This window comes from Nerophis lumbriciformis, linkage group LG18 (genome assembly GCF_033978685.3).
Source record: "Nerophis lumbriciformis linkage group LG18, RoL_Nlum_v2.1, whole genome shotgun sequence".
NCBI classification, from domain to species: Eukaryota; Metazoa; Chordata; class Actinopteri; order Syngnathiformes; family Syngnathidae; genus Nerophis; species Nerophis lumbriciformis.
In genome coordinates, this window is record NC_084565.2 from 12,192,501 (window position 1) to 12,209,212 (window position 16,712).

Consider the following 16,712-nt stretch of genomic DNA (forward strand, 5'->3'; position numbering starts at 1 on the left):
ATATATATATATATATACATATATATATATATATATATATATATATATATATATATATACATATATATATATATATATGAAATACTTGACTTGGTGAATTCTAGCTGTAAATATACTCCTCCCCTCTTAGCCACGCCCCCAACCTTTCCCCTCCACCACGCCCCCCCACCCCACACCTCCCGAAATCGGAGGTCTCAAGGTTGGCAAGTATGATATATATATACTGTATGTGTAATATATATATATATATATATATATATACACATATGTGTATGTAATATATAAGTACGTATATATATATATATATATATATATATATGTATACATACACACACATATACATATAATCTATACACATACATACATATGTATGTATGTACCGGTATATAGATACATATTTTATATATATATATATATATGTATTATAAATACAGTATATATATGCCGCATTGGGTTAAAAAAAAAATTGTCCGGGGGCCAGGCTGTGTGTGTGTGTGTGTATCTATATACATCTTCCAAAGGCAACCAAGGAATACTAAAACATCATTTCCTGTTTCGAAATGTGTCTTTTTGTATGAAACTGCATTAGATGGTCAAGTAAAGAGCAATATGTTGTATGAAAGTGTGCCTGTTTTATGTACACATGGATGTGCGGTGCTGGAATCAGAAAACCCTCGTAGACAACGATATTCTTTGACTCACATTATATTTCACTCATGAGGGCAACGTGGATTTACATGAAATAGCAGGTTTGGACCAAACACCTCGTCTTTCATTATTGCCATAAAGCTCCCGGTCCGTCTCACAGGTACATATCCGGAACTAGATCAGCAAGATTAGTGTTCTATCAGCATCGCTTACAGACCATTCTTGGGCCGTGCAGTGAGTTCAGTAGTTACGCACGCAAGGTCAGACAAATATAAATACTACTTGTTGAAAGTACATACAGTGAAAGACAAAAGTGCGTTGGTTCCCTGGTTGGGGAAACCAATTCAGGGAATTGTAGTGTTGAAAGTAACATTCCACCAACAAAGGTATCATACAAGCATGTGCTGAGATTACATTTAAAACAATGTGATCATAGATAGCCTCACTACTATTATTCCTGCTGGGTGTGTACTGAGTCTCCACTACACTCCAAGACCTGAAGAGGGGTCACCTGAGATCTAAAGTGCTCCATGCAAATGGTCCAAAGAGCTAAATCTCGTTGGACCGGGTTGCTTTAAAACTCTTTGAGATCTTAAAGCACCTTACTGTTGCTGCTGCCATGGTAACCACCAGACTCAGCATCATCATTCTTGTAGTGGATTCTTTGCTTCCGAAAACGACAAAAAGATGACTGCCAGTGAACAGGGAAATGTAATACATTCACTGTCATCAGGGGGAGGGGGACCCAGGATGCTTGTAGTGCGGCAGAAAGAGGAACTCGACAAGAAAGGTATTCTGGGTAAACGAGGTAGGGTTTGTCAGGAGAGGCTTTAGAAAACCTTGCAAAGCATTGCACATATTTCTTGTGCGTCCTTCGGCGAGAGGGCTCAGTTGTCAGACTTTAATGTCTTCTTTGACACTCAGCTGGGAGAGGGTCTTTTTGATGCGCAGGGCGGTCAGGCGGGCAGCACCGTTGGCGTACCAGCACTCCCTCATTATTTTGCCCATAACCCGCAGAGCCTGCAACAAAAAACAGATTTGATTAAATTAGGACTTTCAAAAAAAACAAAAAACTTTTTACGGTTTGTGTTTCCACCAGAAATGACTGCCGTAAATTCCAATTTTCTACGCTTTGAACACTGCAGCTAATTTATGGATTTTTCTTCGCTGACGGCCATTATGCTAATAGTTTAATAAAAAAATAATAAGTAGAGGTGTCCAATAATGGCTTTTTCGCCTATATCCAATATTCCAGGGGTGCTCATTACGTCGATCGCGATCTACCGGTCGATCTCGGAGGGTGTGTCAGTCGATCACCAGCCAGGCATTAAAAAAAAATAGTCCTAAAAATGAGCGATCATAAATCTTCACTATGACGTCACTTGATTGACATTCACGGCACCCGAGGGTCTTCTGAGATGACGCTGGCTGCTGCCAGCTCATTAAAATTACGACTGGAAGGCGAGAAACACTTTATTTCAACAGACTCTGGCGCCGTACCTGTCGTCAAAACTCCAAAGACCGACTGCACAGTTGCGCTAACAAAATAAGAGTCTCAGAAAGCTGGCGTGCACAAGCTAGCAAGCTACGGAGTTTGCCGACAATGTATTTCTTGTAAAGTGTATACAAAGGAGTACGGAAGCTGGACAAATAAGATGCCAAAAACCAACCACTTTCATGTGGTATTGGACGGAATGGAGGACTTTTTTTCTCCTCCATTCGAAAATGCGGACGTTATCATCACCACTGTCTGATTCCAATCAATGCAAGTCATCAGAATCAGGTAATACACCAACTTATATTCTTGTCTTCATAAAAGAAAGGAATCTATATGTGTTAAACATGCTTGTATTATCTTTAAACACCTTTAACTTATTAACAATATTAACTATATGTATTAAACATGCTTGTATTATCTTTAAACACCTTTAAGTTGTTAACAATATTAACTATATGTGTTAAACATGCTTGTATTATCTTTAAACAGCTTTAACTTGTTAACAATATTAATTATATGTGTTAAACATGCTTGTATTATCTTTAAACACCTTTAACTTATTAACAATATTAACTATATGTGTTAAACATGCTTGTATTATCTTTAATCACCTTTAACTTATTAACAATATTAACTATATGTGTTAAACATGCTTGTATTATCTTTAAACACCTTTAACTTATTAACAATATTAACTATATGTGTATAATCTGGAAAATACGGTTGAATAACTGCTGCATTGCACTAAGGTACCATATGACAGAACTAAATGTTGTCATCATAAGCAATGTTCACACTGCAGGTCAATTCCTTGTTTTAATGTTAACACTACCATTCTGAATTTCTCTAATTTCGACCCAGGCCTCTTTCCTGTTTGGAAATAAATCAGACATGTATTTTGTAAGTTATCACAAAAAACTTTGTGTTGAAATGAGTTCCAGGCAAAAGGACAGGGGCTGTCTTTGAGGCCTACCAAGAGTAAGGCTCGTAAAACTCCACTGTGTAAGGGGGAGAGCCACATGAGGGATTTTCTGTTTTCTCTCATGTATGGTAATCAACAGAAGGATGTTGTTCTGGCCCAAGGACTTCAAAGCGGAGAGATGACAGGATCTGCCCAATTTCCAGACGAACTCTTTTTGAGCTATTTTATGGACCTCTTTCTGAACTATTTTAGGGACCTCTGTCTGAAGTATTTTACGAACTCTTTTTGAACTATTTTATGGAACTCTTTTTGAACTGACCTTTTATGTGAATTGTTTACGACCTTTTCTGTGAACTTTTTTGCGACCTTTGTCCTTTGGAAACAGCGGTGGCCAGGTGGTCGGGGAGGGTCCAGACTAAAAGGGGGAGGCATGCAATCTTTTGGCAGAGCGTGCTGGAGATTGTAGAAGGATACAATGTCCGGGCGACTCTCCTCCAATATATTGAGTCCAAATTGAATTCTGTCTCTGTTTAATTATTTGCCTCTTGTCTTGTTTAATAGATGTCATCAGTGTTTGAACCTGACATATTCCATGTACAGATGGGATTTATGGCTCTTTAAAAGAAGGTGGATTGATGATATTTAGGGCCCGCATGGCCCATTGCAAAAGGACTCCCAAAGGGAGTCCTTATGCAATGGGACATAAGAACCTATTGAATTTGTAAGGTTTTATTCTTTATTATTATTATTATTCTTCCGCAACTTTGCGCTGTAATTTGACCCCCTTAGCATACTTCAAAACTCACCAAATTTTACACACACATCAGTAATATACGGCAAAACTTTTTATCAAAAAACCAAACCCCAAAACTCAAAATTGCGCTCTAGCGCCCCCTAGGAAAACAAAAAACTAGACTGCCTGTAACTCCCACTAGGAAGGTCGGAGAGACATGAAACAAAAACCTGTATGTAGGTCTGACTCAGACCTAGATTTCATAATAGTACATCCTTGGGCTAAAATCAACAGAAAGTTGCCAATTCCCCCTTCAAGACAAAAAACAGTCACTTTTGCCTCTTTGAGCTGTAATTTGACCCCCTTAACATGCTTCAAAACTCACCAAACTGAACGCACACATCAGGACTGGGTAAAATTGCAATCTCATGAAAAAACCGAACCCAAAATCTCAAAATTGTGCTTTACCGCAATTTTTTAATAAAACGCTGAAAAAACTGCTCCTCAGAAGAAAAAAATGACAAAACTGCCTGTAACTCCCACTGGGAAAGTCGGAGAGACATGAAACAAAAACCTCTATGTACGGTAGGTCTTACTTAGACCTACATTTCATAGATTGACAACCCTCAGCAAAAATCAACAGGAAGTTTGCAATTTCCCCTTCAAAACAATTTTTTTTTATAAACCGGTCACCTTTCTTCAAACATTATCTCCTCTGAGCGCGTTTGTCGTTTCAGCTTCAAACTAACACAGGAGAGAGATTGAACCCTTCCAAATAAAAGTTATCGAAATAATTTTTCTAACTGCTCCGGTTTTGATTTTATGAGCCTTCAAATAACCGCTGCGCTGATGCTGCTGCGCTGCTGTTTTCTCAAGATGGCTGCTTAAAAGCAGGAAGCACCAGCGTGCCCACACAATGCAGACAAGGAAGGTACACTAGACAAAAGTATTGGGACAATTCGGACTAAAAGTAGACAAAAGTATTGGGACACTTAGGACTACCACTGGACAAAAGTATTGGGACACTTACTACTACCACTGAACAAAAGCATTGGGCAACTGGACAAAAGTATTGGGACACTTACACTGGACAAAAGTATTGGGACACTTGGGACTAAAACTTGACAAAAGTATTGGGACACTTAGTACTAGCACCTGCCAAATACGCGGGCCCGACCAATGCTGCTTGCAGCTTTAATTTTCTTTGTATTTAATCAAGGAAAGGAAAGCACGACATAAACACAATGTGAATGAGGCAGTAGCCATATTCATGTGGTTACCTCATGGCTCTGCCACCAGTTGGAGATGTCGGGTCGTATCTTTTGCTCGCACACCACCTTCTTCATCTCGTCCACCGAGGGGTCGGAGGGCACCAGGTCGTAGTATGGCAGCTGATACTCCTGGTGGATACCTGCGGGCACACAGGGCGTGGCTTGAGTCGGCATCAGTGCGTGAATAACGTGAGTGAGGACCCACCTCCACTGTTACAGCGCCGTGCCATCTCCCAGTAGACCAGCCCCAAAGCGTAGATGTCGGCACACTTGAAGGAGTCAAAGTGCGTCATGTTGATGCTCTCGTCCAGGACCTCCGGGGCCATGTACCTGTGGAAAGACACCCAAATGTCACCTTTTGAAACTCATTTCCCTCTTTGCTGCTGACACACCTCTTGGTTCCCACTCGCTGGTTGGGGGCCATGTCGATGGTGTCTGTGATGGCGTCGTGACGGACCGCTAAACCCAGATCGGCAATGGCACAGGTGCAGTTCTTCTTCACCAGGATGTTCTTGGACTTTAAGTCTCGGTGTGCGATGCCAGGCTTTCCTGCAAAGACAAGGTGAACATACCACTCGTCATCATTTGGGTCACAGGTGAGCTGGAATCACCCACACTCATATTCACACTTACTTATAGCACAGATGACGGATCTGACCCATGACATCATTCTATATGGCTGGCAGAATCATGGAAATAATATGCACTACTTTATCTTTCCTTACTAAATGTATTAAACATGTCTGAAATAAATACAATTACTTATATTTTGACAGAAAAAATACATGTATTTCATGCAATTGCATATATTTTACATCTTTTACACACATAGGCATTATTATATAATGCCTGTGTGTTAAAGTCAAGCCCCAAATGAATGATCTATGGCAGTGTTTTTCAACCACTGTGCCGCGGCACACTAGTGTGCCATGAGATACAGCCTGGTGTGCCGTGGGAGATGATCTAATTTCACCTATTTGGGTTAAAAATATTTTTGCAAACCAGTAATTATAGTCTGCAAATGATGTGTTGTTGAGTGGTCGGCAGAGTAACCGTGTAATACTCTTCCATATCAGTAGGTGGCAGCCGCTAGCTAATTGCTTTGTAGATGTCGGAAACAGCGGGAGGCAGCGTGCAGGTAAAAATATGTCAAATGCTTAAACTAAAAATAAACAAAAGGTAAGTGACCTGAGAAAAGACATTGAAGCTTAGGGAAGGCTATGCAGAACTAAACTAAAACTGAACCGGCTTACAAAGTAACCAAAAACAGAATGCTGGACGACAGCAAAGACTTACTGTGGAGCAAAGACAAAGTACATCCGAACATGACATGACAATCAACAATGTCCCCACAAAGAAGGATGAAAACGACTGAAATATTCTTGATTGCTAAAACAATGTAGATGCGGGGAATATGGCTCAAAGGAAGACATGAAACTGCTACAGGAAAATACCAAAAAAAGACAAAAATCCACCAAAATAGGAGCGCAAGACAAGAAGTAAAACACTACACACAGGAAAACAGCAAAAAAACTCCAAATAAGTCACGGCGTGGTGTGACAGGTGGTGACAGTACACCTACTTTGAGACAAGAGCTATATTGATGCATGCTTGGTTATGCTTTAAAGTCATACCCAACAATTGCGACGACTTTTTACTGTCAAATGAGTTTGTTTTTTTAATGATTTCTGTTGGTGGTGTGCGTCCGCATTTTTTCAACGCAAAAAATGTGCTTTGGCGCAAAAAAGGTTGAAAAACACTGATCTATGGCCCCCAGGGATGATATTTGATTAGTATTAGAACCGGCCCGCAGGCCACAGCCGCCTGCTGCTGTTTTGCACGCACCAATACTCCCATCGGTGTTGGCGCTAGGAATGTTCAAAATGGCATCAAGTCATAAAAATGGGGTCCCACAGTAAATATTTGGGGTCTCACTTATTTGTAAGTGTTTTGAAAACAAATGATAAATGTATTCATTATCCTGTTACCATATTTTTCGGAGTATAAGTTGCTCCGGAGTATAAGTCGCACCAGCCAAAAATGCATAATAAAGAAGGAAAAAAACATTTCGCATTTTTTGGGGAAATGTATTTGATAAAAGCCAACAGCAAGAATAGACATTTGAAAGGCAATTTAAAATAAATAAAGAATAGTGAACAACAGGCTGAATAAGTGTACGTTATATGAGGCATAAATAAGCAACTGGTATGTTAACGTAACATATTATGGTAAGAGTCATTCAAATAACTATAACATATAGAACATGCTATACGTTTACCAAACAATCTGTCACTCCTAATCGCTAAATCCCATGAAATCTTATACGTCTAGTCTCTTACGTGAATGAGATAAATAATATTATAATGTGTTCATCATTTCACACATAAGTCGCTCCTGAGTATAAATCGCACCCCCGGCCAAACTATGAAAGAAACTGCGACTTATAGTCCAAAAAATACGGTATAAATCACATTCTATATTGTTTTGGAACAAGGTTGTCAAACGTTACTCAATTCATTAAAAAAATAATACAAAAGAAAACACATTTTTATGCATATGTAAATTTATTCGATTATAAACATTATTATATTATTTTCTTCCTTTACCGCTGCCGGTATTTTATAAATATATTTTTTATTGTAATATTTTCAGAATGTTCTATTTTTGGCCAAAGTAGGACAAAGAAAACAATCTGAAGTTGTCTTTAATTTTTAGTTTTAATGCCACGATTTTAATAGTGTGCACAGATTTTCCTCCAGGTGGCCTCTGAGCTAAAATGAGTGTGACACCATAATGCAACAATTACATTACCATACATTCCAAACATTAAAATAAATACATTATCTGCTCGACTTATGATTTCAAAGAAAGTTATCTAACAAATTTTACACCGTAAAAATGACAGTAGATTTTAAGGTTAAAAACTAGTAGTATTTCACCTCCTGGTACCCTAGCACCTCCAAAACCCTCAAATCTAAACTCCAAACATCCCAGAACAAGCTAGTCAGGTTACTTCTAGACCTCCACCCCAGATCACACCTCACTCCTACCCACTTCTCCAAAGTGGGCTGGCTCAGGGTGGAGGACAGAGTAAAACAACTTGCACTGAGCCTGGTCTATAAAATCCGCTACACCTCCCTGATACCGAAATACATGTCAAACTACTTCCTTAACGTAAATGACCGCCATAACCACAACACCAGGGGGAGCTCCACTAACCACGTTAAACCCAGATTCCGAACTAACAAAGGTCTTAACTCATTCTCTTTCTACGCCACATCAATGTGGAATGCGCTCCCAACAGGTGTAAAAGAAAGGGTATCTCTATCCTCCTTCAAAACCGCAATAAAAGTACACCTCCAGGCAGCTACAACCCTAAACTAACACCCTCCCCGGATTGTTAATAAGCAAACGTAAACAATCAAATGCAGATTTTCTCTCTCTCTGTCTCTCACTCATATATATATATATATATATATATATATATTATATATATACACTACTACTACTACTTGCTGTACATATCCTACCAAGTCAGACCTACACTGTTTCAATGTCCATTTCTCTGTTATCAATTGTTGATGACTGAAGTGATAACAACCAAACCAAACCCCCCCTCCACACCCCAGATTGTAAATAATTCAATGTATATACTCTGATTATCTTGTGTGATAACTGTATTATGATGATAGTATATATATCTGATAGTATATATCTGTATCATGAATCAATTTAAGTGGACCCCGACTTAAACAAGTTGAAAAACTTATTGGGGTGTTACCATTTAGTGGTCAATTGTACGGAATATGTACTTCACTGTGCAACCTACTAATAAAAGTCTCAATCAATCAATCAAATCAACTAAAATTTTACAATTAAAAAAACCCGTGGTACCATTTTTCCATTTACTTTAATACACGGAACAAATGACTGCAAATTTTATTGTAAAAAAAAAAACAGTGGTAATGTATCTACATTTACAGTTATGTGCTGTAAAAAAAAAATCTTTGTAAATTCGACAGTAAAACTCTGGCAACTGAGCTGGCAGTTTTTATACCATAAAATGTAATTTATTTTTTTTACAGTGTAAAAAAAAAAAAATCATCAGATACATTAGCAATAGTGTAATAAATGAGGCAAATCCCTTTCTATTGATGTAGTTGTGTATTATTCACTGTTACAAACTGCTAGAGATGTCCCGATCCGATATTTGGATCGGATCGGCCGCCGATATTTGCCAAAAAATGCGTATCGGCAAGGCATGGGAAAATGCCGATCCAGATCCAGTTTAAAAAAAAAACTCCGGTCCGTGTTTTCCAACGCACCGATTTAAATAATACATTCCACTTTTCTGCTGCTCCGTAATTTCCGTTCCGCATTTTCCAGCACACCTTCAACACATCCACAGGTCTGTGGATTCTCACGCAGTTGCTTTTAGCTGCTGGCATTACACGACAGGCTCTTCTCACTCTTTCCTGTGTCTCCCTCTCACAGACAGCGAGCGCACCTTCTTACACACGTCACATACTGTCATGTCATACGTCACATACGTATACGTCCTCCCCAAGCAGAGAGGTAGCAGCATGGCTAACGTTAGCTGTGATGCTAGCGCAGCCGCTAAGGTGCGCGCCTGCTCAAACGTCCCCTGCGCACGACAAATCTATGCCACGCACAAAATCAAATAAAAAAAATAAGCGCATAACAATTTTCGACACACGGACACGACAGAGAAAACCGTTGTCGTCATCATTGTTCAAATATTATAACGTCTGTCGAGACGCTTATCGCCGTTCGGTGCTACACGTCCACACCATCAAAATGCTGAGGCAAAAATTTCCAGATCAACACCGTCTGAAAAAATTTGTGATCTATTTAGTAGTGATTTCCTTCTCTGCATGAAAGTTTAAAAGTAGCATATATTAATGCAGTATGAAGAAGAATGTTTTAATGTAGACATGCAAGCCTTGAAAGAACATTTTGAAAATCAAGACTACATTTCCTGCAAATGGGTGCATTTCTACCCTATATTTTAACTTTAGATTTATTCTCATATCAAACTCTTTTGGCTGTCTTTTTGACACTTACATCCGGCGCCCCCCTCCACACCCTGGATTATAAATAATGTAAATAATTCAATGTGATTATCTTGTGTGATGACTGTATTATGATGATAGTATATATCTGATAGTATATATCTGTATCAACTAAACAAGTTGAAAAACTTATTGGGGTGTTACCATTTAGTGGTCAATTGTACGGAATATGTACTTCACCGTGCAACCTACTAATAAAAGTCTCAATCAATCAATCAAAACACATAGAATCATCATACTGCTGTGATTATATGCATCAAGTGTTCATTCAAGGCTAAGGCAAAATATCGAGATATATATTGTGTATCACAATATGGCCTTAAAATATCGCAATATTAAAAAAAGGCCATATCGCCCAGCCCTTGTTTCAATGATGCCATTTCTGTTTGTCATGTATAATTTTGTCTATTTTGTGTTTATCCTTGAATAAACAGGTCAGTTTCTTGTTACCAACCATTGTGTATTATTCAAACTCCCCTAATTCAGCTGGCTAGTTGTTATCAAGAGTACTAAAACCCTTTTCACCATGATTCTGACAACTAACTGGGCTAAATAACTAAACTTTAATACATGCTCGGATAGGCCAGTATTGGTCAGTATCGGTATCGGTCAGTATCGGTATCGGATCGGAAGTGCAAAAACAATATCGGTATCGGATCGGAAGTGCAAAAACCTGGATCGGGACATCCCTACAAACGGCCCTCTGAGGGCAGCCATGACTGTGATGCGGTCCTCAATGACAAACCAGAGTGACTCCCCTTATTAAAAGTGTCCTGTCAACCTAACGTGTTTGGGACATGGGAGGTAGCCTGAAGACCAGGGACAAAAAAACATGCAAACCCAGAGAAAAACACAAGGACACCTGACCAAGTGGTGGCCTTGGGGCAGCCATGCTCTTTCTCTCATTGATAAATCTCAAGCTTGAAAAATGACTGCCCCCTGGTGGCCTACTGGTTAATGTGCCGTGTCCAGAGTTGTGTATAAAGCGAGTATGGACACCATGACTGCTAGCAAGGTTCGCCAGGAACTTTTCACTTCTTCAGATGAGACTGGAGAGTTGAACAGGTTGTATTCACCTGACGTCAAGTCCGGCTCATTAAATATGCCAGGCTGGAAGTGGTGGTCGAGCTAGCGTCTGTTGTCAAAGCGTTCCGGGTGGTATTTTTGGTGGGCAGTATAGCTCGGTTGGTAGAGTGGCCGTGCCAGCAACTTAAGGGTTACAGGTTCGATCCCCGCTTCCGCCATCCTAGTCACTGCCGTTGTGTCCTCGGGCAAGACACTTTACCCACCTGCTCCCAGTGCCACCCACACTGGTTTAAATGTAACTTAGATATTGGGTTTCACTATGTAAAGCGCTTTGAGTCACTAGAGCAGGCCTGGGCAATTATTTTGACTCGGGGCCCACATTTAGAGAAAAAAAAAGTGTCTGGGGGCCGGTATGTCTATTTTTAGGAACACTAATACAAAACCTCACAATAATGTCTGATTGAATGCTAAAAACGTTATGACAGACCGCCTTAAAAACGTAATAGAATTTTACATTTTTCTATGAACGATAAAACTAAGGCTGCAGCTAACGATTATTTTTCTATCGATTAATCTATAGATTATTTTTTCGATTAATCGGTTAATCTATAGATTATTTTTTTCGATTAATCTATAGATTATTTTTCCTTTTACCGATTATTTTTTTATTTAAAATGAAGATGAAAAAATAAATGTAGGCCAGTTTTTTCAAACGGCATGACTTTTATTTACAAAAAAAAAAAGTATGGCCACTCAGTCAACATTGACAACAACATGACAAAATATTCTGTAACAATGTAAACATTTAAAACTTAACATTTAACAAAATTAAAAGTAGCTTATTTGCTTTTTAAATGTGCAAATATAAAAGTCAACATCCAGTGTAAATCTTAATATTCTGCAATAGTATAAACCTATCTACCTTTAAGGACAAAACACCACAAGATTAACATGCTGTAAAAAATCAATCAATTATAAATCCCATAATTTACAATTATTAATTAGGCTATCAAACTCTTAACCATTAAACAAGTGCCAGAACATGGACACATCTTTTCCCTTTAAGTTAAAACAGATTTTAAATAAATTGTCTCAACATAAATGCACCAAGATACATATAAAATACATTTAAACCCAGAAACACAATAGATAAATGCAGCAGAAAACCCAATATGCAAATACATAAATACCTAACCAATTAACCACCTATTTAGATACATATTTAAAATCCATATTCAATATAAATATATTATTAATTTAGCAGTGAAACACTCAATCTTAAACGCTGTCTACTGGTAGAAAAATGCCCCTTTTTCTATGCCCTCACCAGCAGCCAATGATCCAACACACTTAAATCCAACACTTTAAGTTGAGCGACTTCACCCTCCTGATGAAGCAAACTGCTCCAACATTTACCAAACTAAGCAAAGAATATCAACACTTCCTTACTAAACAACAGTTACACAAAACACTGTGTGTATTTAGCCTCCAGACTAAGCACGCTACATGCACACAACTCCCCCCCCCGCCCCTCCCAATCTCACCAGCGCAACAAGTGCGCCACACCCACAAAGAGAACTAAAGTGCAATCTTACCGGCTGTCCGTTCAGCTTTTGGTTTTGGCACAACTCTGGGTTATCTGTAATGAACTAAACATTTTTCCACTCTGCGCTGGCGTCTTTTGTACTCCTTGATTTGACACAGCTGTCTAATTACCGGGCTCGCGCACCAGCAGATGAGACGGGAGCGCGCCGCGTTATACCTGCGCGTGAACGTAAACTGATCGGCTCTGATCATATAAGCCGACTGGCCGAAATAATGCCGAATTATATACATTTCCTGGGGTTGCCTAGGTGAATAGGGATGTGGATGTGCTCTAAGATAAAATACAATTTTATTAAGTGGGATTTGGCTGGTTGCTAAGCAGCCACGGTTGCGAACTCGCGCGTCAGCTGACGAGACAGCTGTTCGCCGCTACAACATTATAAGGCCGTTTATTGAAATACTCCCACACTTTTGACGACTTTTGGCGTGCTTTTTTCCCCTCGCTCGCACCGCGCTCGCATCGTCTGCTTTGCGCTCCGCCATGACGGTAGTGTGACGTAAATAACAAAAACGGCGTCGACGCATTTACGTAACCGATGACGTCGACTATGTCGACGCGTCGTTTCAGCCTTAGATAAAACACTGAATATTGACAAAATATGAATGTCACACCCCCTTTCGATCGACATATTTTACAATCAAGTGAAATGCAACAAACAGTGAAATATGAACGCGAAGGGTACAAAATAAACCCACCTACAATCTGATACATCTGATATATCACTAAGCTTTAGAACTTTGTTGTGAAAATCTCCTTCCGCGTCTGTGGAAACGCTTCCCACCCACACTGCTTGGTGCCTCGTCTGAGCTGCTGTGACATAGATAACCATAGTAACTAATTAGATAATCATAGTAACTAATTAGATTACCATAGTAACTCATTAGATTACCATAGTAACTGGTATATCATCCATAAGCGCAGATTCCAACCATTTAAATACTTAGTATAGTTCAAGACTTGCAGTCATTAAAAAACATCACTGCACATAATAATGGCAGCTAGTTTCCATCTTAAAGATCTAAAAAAATTATTTGGGAATGTCCGGCGGGCCAGATTGAAAAGCTTAACGGGCTTCATTTGCCCAGGTCTGCACTCGAGAAAAGCGCTATATAATTCACTTCACATTTTGCCTTGTTTTTGGCTGTTCAAATTGCAAAAAGGACAAAACTTTCTTCAGAGTTGCTCAAAAGGTAATCAAGAAGGGCGAGAAAAAAGTGCAGGATTTTACATAACGGTTGCAGTAATCACTTCATTAAAGGTTTGTTTGATATACTTTTAACGTTTAGTATTTCCCATTGAAGTGTTATCTTAATATCTTTTGTACTGCGTCTTGTTTCGGAGTTCTTAAGACACATTTTTGCCACGAGTGCTTCGCAAAGCACCCACTCGACAATTCTAAATAAAAGAAAGCAAATGTGAGCAAAATCCAAAGGAGTTGAGCTTTTACCGAAGGCAGCGGTCATAGTTTTCAACACATACACAAAGTTGACATCTGTAGTTATATTTTTGATAAGGGCGGGGAAAACCAAGCGTGCAACAACAACGAGGCAACATGGCCCATGTGATTAACATAATGGGACAATGAAAAGCAGTCAATCAAGGCTATCGATTGCTTTACTAGACACAAAGTTCAATCATAAAATGCAACCTTACCCAAACAAAAACAAAGCATGATTTATCTGGTAGTCTTGATACCAATTTATGTGAACCCGCCACACACAAAGAAGGTGTAGGCCTCCATGCTTTTCCAAGTTTTCATGTTTTGTTGTGCAGAATGACGTCTAGAGCAGTGTTTTTCAACCTTTTTTGAGCCAAGGCACATTTTTTGCGTTGAAAAAATCCGTAGGCACACCATCAGCAGAAACCATTAAGAAATTAAACTCAGTTGACAGTAAAAAGTCGTTTTCGCAATTGTTGGATATGACTTTAAAGCAGAGGTGTGGACTCGAGTCACATGACTTGGACTCGAGTCAGACTCGAGTCATGAATTTGATGACTTTAGACTCGACTTGACAAAATGTAAAAAGACTTGCAACTCGACTTAGACTTTAACATCAATGACTTGTGACTTAACTTGGACTTGAGCCTTTTGAATTGACATGACTTGACATGACTTGCTACTTTCTCCAAAACCCAAAGATGAAAAAGTTATTCGGGAGCGCTCCGTATTTTTCATTGTGTACTTGTCTATCAGCGTTGCGTGTGTCAGCTGGTGTGGTCTCAGTACAACAGCCAATCAAATTAGATCTACTTTGTTTTCATCACACAGCATTCATCCAATCAAATTGCAGGACAACCAACGAAGAAGCCATGTCCAAACCACACGCCAGTGAACAAAAAATGATACCTAAAATAATTTCGTTTGGGTATAAAAATTACGAGGTGGTCAACACAAAACGGTTTGCAGTATGCAACACATGCGGTTCGAAAATTACTGATGGAGAGGCAACAACTTCCAACTTCGTCCGGCATTTGAAGTTGCACAAAGAACGGTAAGTTTTGAATGTAAGATAACGTTTATTGGCTAAGTAACGTGACTTTTATTTGCAGTGTAGTTAAATCAGTGAGGCTGTAAACTCACTGCTAACGTTATAACGTTATTGCAAACACGGGAATCTGTTGCAGTTCACTACCTTATTCATACTTTTTGTTCAGTGATTTTTTTAAGCAGGGTTACGTTAGTCAATATATCACACGTAACGTTAGACGGCGGTCAGCAGCACCGCGTATTTTAGCCACCTAAAAAAATACAAAAATAGTAAAATAAAGGTCAGTTAAAATGTATACTATATTATGAATATGTGTACCGTTTTAGCTAGCTTTCTGACATACTGTTGGTTGTTTACCTCAGTGGTCCCCAACCACCGGGCCGCGGCCCGGTACTGGTCCGTGGATCGATTGGTATCGGGCCGCACAAGAAATATATATATATATTTTTTCTTTTTTTAATTAAATCAACATAAAAAACACAAGATACACTTACAAGTAGTGCACCAAACCAAAAAAACTCTCTCCCCCTTTTGTTCTGGGCATTGAACATGAAGACTCTTCCTTCACTGTTCCGAGTGGCCATGAGAGTCTTGGCAGTGCCTGCCTCCAGTGCTCCAGTGGAGCGAGTTTTCAGCCATGGTGGCATCATACTACGCCCCCATCGTGCACAAATGACTGACAGACTCTTGGCTAATTTGGTCTTTTGCAAATGCAATGCAGCATAGGGCCCTGACATATAAAAAGTACAACTTTTTTGTTATGTTCACGTATATGTCATGTTTTTTCAATGTTAACACTTTTGTACAAATAAGTACATTTGCACTTTATTTTTCAATGTGTTTGTTCTGTAAAGGAATGAGTTAATGTTTAAAATGACTGGTTAATAGTGCTAATATAAAGTGCAATGTCAGCACAATTTTCTTTCCTGCAATTTAAAATGCACTTGTTTTAATAAATAAATACAGCGTTTGAAAAGCATACACAATCTGTGTTAATATATTAGTCTGTGGTTAAAAGGACTTGAAAGGACTCGAAACTCAAAATGCAGGACTTAGGACTTGACTTGAGACTTTCCAGTCTTGACTTTGGACTTGACTCGGGGCTTGCCTGTCTTGACTCGGGACTTGACTCGGACTTGAGGGCAAAGACTTGAGACTTACTTGTGACTTGCAAAACAATGACTTGGTCCCACCTCTGCTTTAAAGCATAACCAAGCATGCATCAATATAGCTCTTGTCTCAAAGTAGGTGTACTGTCACCACCTGTCGCATCACCCCCTGACTTATTTTGAGTTTTATGCTGTTTTCCTGCGTGTAGTGTTTTAGTTCTTGTCTTGCGCTCCTATTTTGGTGGCCTTTTCTCTTTTTTTGCTATTTTCCTGTAGCAGTTTCATGTCTTCCTTTGAGCGATATTTCCCACATCTAC

The 16,712-nt window shown here is 39.2% G+C and overlaps 1 protein-coding gene across 1 annotated transcript in view; it reads right to left on the bottom strand.

Annotated features, from left to right (window-relative positions):
• Positions 1–400: 400 nt before the first annotated feature.
• Positions 401–16,712, bottom strand: part of LOC133617591 (activin receptor type-1B-like) — a 44,195-nt gene continuing 27,883 nt past the window's right edge. Inside the window, exons 6-9 of the mRNA XM_061977655.2 lie at positions 5,465–5,621; positions 5,278–5,402; positions 5,082–5,212; positions 401–1,668 (exon numbers count right to left, since the gene is read on the bottom strand). Coding sequence (XP_061833639.1) covers positions 1,543–1,668; positions 5,082–5,212; positions 5,278–5,402; positions 5,465–5,621 — 539 coding nt within the window. The 3' untranslated portion in view covers positions 401–1,542. The remainder of the gene's footprint in view (positions 1,669–5,081; positions 5,213–5,277; positions 5,403–5,464; positions 5,622–16,712) is intronic.